Below are 6,678 nucleotides of genomic sequence, written 5' to 3' on the forward strand. Positions count from 1 at the left end.
TTATATTTTTTGTGTGAAAATTTTAAATCATTAATTTTTACTTGTGAATGCATACTACCAATTAAATTATTTTATTTTCTTTCCCTAATTACTCATAAAACGAATCTTTGACCAATTTCCACATATATATGAAGATATGTCATTCAAGTAATAAGCAAAGGGCAAAATCGAAGTTTCCATAAAACAAATAACATGGTCAAAGAACGTTTTAAAAATTGACTTAGAAGAAACAAAAGAAACTAAAACTATAGCTGTGATTTAGTAGCAAAATTCACATCACAAATAACACGCAAATCAAATTAAATTAAATTGAATGGGTCCCACTTTTTCTTTCCTTTAAATAGCAATTCTTCATCCTCCTCATAACACTTATTCATTCAACGGTACAAAAAAAACATAAACACACGAACAAACAAAGACCAATTCCAACGTTAAATTATTTGACTCAAACGAAAAAAACCTTAATCATCGTGAACAACAAAAAAACCTTAAACATGTCTTGCTCCGTCGCGGTTTCGAATTCGCCGGTGTTTTCACCTTCTTCATCTCTTTTCTGCAACAAATCTGAAACGTTAACGTTATCTCTTTCTCATCTCAAACCATCTTCAACAACAACAACGTCTTCTTCATCGTCTTCTTCCTCGCCTTCTCCTTGTTCTTCACCTTCTTCACCTTTTTGTCTTCGGTTACCGAAACTACCCTTGGTTTTTACGTCTAACAAAGATTCTGGGTCGCAGAATGATGCTGTTTTGAAGAGGAAAAGACCTACCAGGCTTAATATACCTGTTTCTGAACATGCTTTTTGTGTTCCGGCGACACCGTCTGCGGTGGCGAGGGATGTTGTTGAGGCGGAGGGAGATGGGTATTCTGTTTATTGTAAGAGAGGGAGGAGGGAGTATATGGAAGACCGTTATACAGCTGGGGTTAATCTTCGTGGTGAAAATAATCTGGTAAGAAATTTTTTAACTTTTTTTTTTTTTTTTAATAGAATATATAATATTGAGTGATTGATTTTGATGTTGATATGTTTTTGTCAATTGGGTTTGTTGAAAGTTTCAAACTTGATTTCTTAATTGATTTGGTCTTATTGGATCTAATTGTTTGCAGAATTTCAATATTTGTTATTTTTTTGGTCTGATTTGGTAGCTGCACATGGAAAATTTGTGATTAATTTATGTAGTTGAAAAAGTCAATTTTTAAGCTATGTAGCTCGGATACGGACACGACACGGACACGCCGACACCGCTAATAATTTGAGTAAATCACATAATTCAGTGTAATTATATGTGTCGGTGTCGTGTCCGGTGTCGTGTCGTGTCCGATACCAGGATCCTCCTAAACGGAGGAGTGTCTGTGCTTCATAGATTTTAAGCTGCTAGGATTTTTGAGTTGCTGCTTTTGAAGTTAAAAAGTTTGTCTTAGTGATTAGCCATTAGTTAAATTTGAATTGTGTAGATAGTTGAAACAAATTAGGAACATATGATTATGCATTTAATGTTTAATTGAGATTTGCTGAATATGCTACAAAGTAATTGTGTCACTTTAGAGAATGATACAAAAAGTAGCTTGGCCCCTTCACTAGATATTTGAAGGACCAAACTGGTATCCAAAAGTCCTATGTCCTGACCTCAGAGGAAAAGTGCAACGCGGTGTTGGCCGATCCACTCCAAATAGAAAATGGGACAGGAACCACCTCAAAAGTCATTAGTAATAGCAGCCAATAACAATCACAAGGCTTATGTCAACAACAACAAGAAGAAAAAAGAAAACATTTACAATGTTTGATACAGAAGCCATCAAAATAAAAATTAGAAAACAATGCAGAAACTTACATTGCAAACAAACAATAAGTTATTTGGCACAAAAGGCGACTACTGGGAAAAAAAAAATCCAAACCATAGCAAAGCAACTTGCTTATTCCTTTGAAGATATTTACTTATCTCCTCTAGAACCCAAACAAAGAACACCACGTACAAATTAACCAAAAAAAAAAAACCACGTAAACAAGTGCAGCACAGGGCAAGAACAACCAAAACATTCTCTTATGCTTTCATCTTCATTGTTGTTGTTGTTGTTGATGATTTGGACTTATATAAGATGTGATTGTGTAAAGGTCTTACTTGTACAGGTTTATTTTGTGATAATTGCAGGCTTTTTTTGGCGTATTTGATGGCCATGGAGGTGCCAAAGCCGCTGAATTTGCGGCAAATAACTTAGAAAAGAACATCTTGGACGAAGTTATCATGAGCGACGAAGATGATGTTGAGGAGGCAGTGAAGCGCGGTTACCTCAATACCGATTCTGAGTTCATGAAAAAAGATCTACATGGTGGCTCTTGTTGTGTAACAGCATTCATTAGGAATGGTAACTTAGTTGTGTCTAACGCTGGTGATTGCCGTGCTGTTATTAGTAGAGGAGGGGTTGCTGAGGCACTAACATCTGATCACCGACCTTCAAGGGAAGATGAAAAGGACAGAATTGAGACCCTGGTAAATTTTCTTTACCATTTGTGTATTGAGTTCTCTTTTTATTTATGTTTTTTTGAAACCTTGTATTTGAGTTTGGTTCTTAATCTTATGCATTGAAATTTGTCTTGCAGGGTGGTTATGTTGATTTATGTCGCGGTGTTTGGAGGATTCAAGGATCTCTTGCTGTATCAAGAGGAATCGGAGACCGACACTTGAAACAATGGGTGACAGCAGAGCCTGAGACTAAAGTTATTAGAATTGAACCTGAACATGACTTGTTAATATTAGCTTCAGATGGATTATGGGATAAGGTAAGACTTATGAAATTTATTGCGATCAACCTATATGTGTATTCGGCGTTTGTCAAACATGATTTTGATTGAAATGTTTGACTAATGTCAAACTCGTGCGAATCCAAACACACACTCAAATCATGTTTGACAAAGATAAAATCAATCATGATGATTTTCGCCGTGTAACTAAACACACTTTCCTTTTGATATCGAATGATTAACTGATCAAGTTTCTTTTTCTCATTCCAGGTTAGTAATCAGGAAGCAGTAGACATTGCTCGTCAATTTTGCGTAGGAAATAACAACCAACAGCCATTGATGGCCTGTAAAAAGCTTGCACAGTTGTCTGTTTCAAGAGGCTCTTTGGATGATACCAGTGTCATGATAATCAAATTGAAACACTATGTTTAGAGGTTCATTGGTAGAACAGAAGATGGTGGTGCCTAGATTAGCCTATTCTTTTCTGTATATATATTAATTATTATTGATTAATTTTATCTGACGACATTTATTGGTGAATTTTTGTACCCGTAGATGGGGGAGTAGAGATTAACAAAGCCATTAAGCGATTTGTTTACTAGGATATTTATCTAATAATCATGTAATAACTTTATAGATTATCTAATTATTTTGGTAATAATTCATTCATTCTTTTATATTGGATATATCGAGTTTGTCATAGTTTATAGTTTCACTTTTTTATGCATGAATGATTGCATAGTACCATAGAATTCAATGAATCACCTTTTCAAACGGTCAAGGCCTAATTTAGTTAGTTAGCCTACTGTCTTGTGAATTTAACAGCTTAATCAAACGGTCATATTTTGACCAATAGGCTGGTGAAAGTTTTTGTTTACAAATTTGAAAGCTTAATCAAGCTGCTAATTTGTTCTTGAAAAGAATTTAGATCATGGATCAGTGTTACATGTGGTTTATGATGTGCCTTATATGAGTAAATCCTATTAAATTTTAGCAGGCTCTGCTTGCGAGTTTGGAGTTGAAAGTAAAGGAGGACTCCTGTTAAAGTATATGGTTTTCGCTTAAGACCAACTTTAATAACAGGTTTTCGCTTAAGACCAACTTTAATAACAAATAGTAAGAAAGTAGTCAAATATAGACCTCGTGTATGTTTGGTTTAGCTTTTTTAAAGATGAAATCACTTCCCAATGCACATTTGAACGTTACTTTTAAGAAACTCCATTTCGTAGCTTTCATTGTGACTTGCGTTAGAAATTAGTTCTAATGCAGAATTAAACAAAAAATTATGTGGTAATGTTTTTTGTTTCGTGGTAAAATGATTTTTCTATGATGGTACAAGTTTGACAAGAATTTATTTTACAAGCAAAGGTTTCAATGGTTTTGTAAAATGAAAGTATTATGAAACAATGTAAAAGAAACTAACTGAAGTACAAAAATTACATGAAAACATGTAAAGAGTTTCATGAAAAGTTAAAATGTTAGCCTCATGCACCCCAATGCTATCAAAGTTAAAATGATTTTGACAAATTTACCGTGATACTAAACATGACCTCAATCACCAAGTTACGACTAGCGCATTCCTTTGTTGTAATTTGATGGACGAACAACATCTTACCACCCTATGCTAGAAACATAGATTTAAAGTTTGTTCATGCTTTATGCCCACAAGATATCTTCAGATACATTCTTATGGAGTACATTAGTGCCAAGGTTCATCATTTCCTTTGTATGAACTAAATTGGCGATAGTTGGTTTATCATGACCACTATCCCTGTTATTAGACTCTCTTCTAATTTTTAACTGTATTAAGCACCTTTTTTACAAGATGAACTAAGCACTTTTACACGTTAAAATTACACTCTAAAGTAATTTGCTACATTAATTTGTGTTAATTCTCACAAATTCATACATATAACATTGGAACTAGTTTGCCAATTTCTTATTAAGAGGTCCATATTTTCCTCTCCCGATACGTTGACATTTTCATAAGAACCACGAGCCTTAAATATAATAAAACTTCAAATATTTTTTATATCTATGTAAAACTAATGTGAACGTTGAACTAATTTATAAATTGGACCGTTGGTGGAAATTGACCAAGTTTCCTGGCCATTAGGAGCACTGACTCCGTCCCATGCCGACCACCGAATAATGAACTTATGAACCTTAAGAATGAAGATTTTCAATTTAATTTAGACCAAAATTAAGGTGGGGAATAAAATAGCTAAGTGTACAAATTAAGGTGGGGATACTATACTAATTAAGTGGCGGTGTGAGATTAAGACATTATTTTTGTCTTGACTAGTGATTGACTTTGGGATCGTAAGGTTGGTTAGAGATATTATTGAGATACCTTTAGGACACGTTCTCATCATTCATGGTCCTTCGAGGAAGGCACAATGCTTTGTTAACTTATGTACACTCCAAAATCCAAATGAAGTTTTAGTGGATAATATATGCCATACATTCCCACAAGATATTTGATTCAAGAAGAGAAAGTACATGCAACCAAACTCAATTATCAAATCACCAACCAACATTTGTAATATGCATTGCATGTAGCACGTACCATACGGCATACGGCATAATAATATGTACACCATTGTATGAATTGAATTGACTCTAGAGAAAAATGAGTCTCCCTTAATGATTTATTATATTAGCTAGTATATATTATTTTGGCATGCATGTATTTTTTGGTATGTCAATGGATCAATGATATATTATTATATGTACGTCATGGAACATGCATCTTTGGATTGTTCTCTATAGTTTCTTTTTTAATATTAAAACAATCTTTATGGCTTATTTGTTGTTGGTAGTCAACTTATTTATTTTTTCTGTATATATGAGTTTTGGAAGTACCACGTTTGCCGCTGTATGATGGTGATCAAACCGTCTTGATAACTTTTTTTTTTTATTAAAGACTTAATTTTTTTAAAAAATTCTCCTTCACAATATTCTCACAATCTGTTTATATCTCTGACAAAAAAGAAAATAGTATTTTGATTAGTTTTTAACATTTTCATAAGGTTGTTGTAATGAGGTAAACTTAATAGAGAGACTATTATGATCCCCTACAAATATGTTATAGACTAATTTGAATATTATTTTTTATCGTAACTAAATTGTTTTGCGAGTCAGAACCAATTTTAAGGAGATAAGAGTCTTGAAAAATCAAAGTTTCTGTTTGCGTAGAAAATCCAAACAACGTAGAAGTGTTGAGACTATTACTTTTCCCACCCTATGACCTTCTCGCGCGCCCTATGCAAATTACCAACATGCCCTTCAGATTATATAATCCGGACAATTGTGAAGTATAAAAGGAACTTCACCCCCCATTTTTACAGTTTTACAGTTTCACTTTCACAATTCACTCTCTCTCTCTACATTATCCCAAATTCCGAACACGTCCAAATTTGGAGTTTTCTTGCTCAAAAGCACCACATTTCAACCCTTGTCAAACATCATGGAAGGTAAGTTCGATTTATGTACATTTGCATGGTTAATTTGGTGGTTTTTTTTTTTTTTTTTGGAATTCTGGTCGGGTGCAATCCGGATTTATTATTCCAGACTAGATTGTTGATGTCCGGAATTCGAAATCCGGACAAACCCAGAATGTTTTTTTGCTTCTGTTTTGTGCAGTTTGATTGTGCTGTTTGATTGTGATGTTTCATTACACTAATTTGAATGTTACAGAAGGTTCAACATCTAATACTCGGCGCGTAAGGGAGGCATGACATGTTTCCCGTAGGAAACAGCTGGGCGATGAAGGTGGTGTTCCTCCGAGGCGTTGGGGTGCAAGAGGGCGTCGTGCTGATGTCGAGCCTGATGTTGAGCATCAGCCAGAGCAGCAACAATATATGGACATGGAGCAGGAGTATGCTGATGTGGAATTGCAGCATATGGAGGAGCAGGAGCTTGAGGAGGAGCTGCAG

The 6,678-nt window shown here is 34.5% G+C and overlaps 1 protein-coding gene across 1 annotated transcript; it reads left to right on the plus strand.

The window, feature by feature from the left end:
• Positions 1-379: 379 nt before the first annotated feature.
• LOC146923246 (Protein phosphatase 2C family protein) lies at positions 380-3,426 on the plus strand. Its single transcript, XM_085715931.1, has 4 exons — positions 380-950; positions 2,151-2,489; positions 2,600-2,779; positions 3,011-3,426. The coding sequence occupies exons 1-4, from the start codon at positions 495-497 to the stop codon at positions 3,170-3,172; spliced, it is 1,137 nt and encodes a 378-aa protein (XP_085572057.1). The 5' UTR covers positions 380-494; the 3' UTR covers positions 3,173-3,426.
• The last annotated feature ends 3,252 nt before the right edge of the window (positions 3,427-6,678 follow it).

This window comes from Medicago sativa, chromosome 5 (genome assembly GCF_051527215.1).
Source record: "Medicago sativa cultivar Bolivia chromosome 5, Bolivia_mono, whole genome shotgun sequence".
Lineage (NCBI taxonomy): Eukaryota > Viridiplantae > Streptophyta > Magnoliopsida > Fabales > Fabaceae > Medicago > Medicago sativa.

Excerpts from the sequence above, each read along its gene's own strand:
- LOC146923246 (XM_085715931.1), top strand. The coding sequence starts at position 495 with ATGTCTTGCTCCGTCGCGGTTTCGAATTCGCCGGTGTTTTCACCTTCT. Across the intron at positions 951-2,150 it reads TTCGTGGTGAAAATAATCTG|GCTTTTTTTGGCGTATTTGA; the intron begins GTAAGAAATTTT and ends TGATAATTGCAG. Across the intron at positions 2,780-3,010 it reads CAGATGGATTATGGGATAAG|GTTAGTAATCAGGAAGCAGT; the intron begins GTAAGACTTATG and ends TTCTCATTCCAG.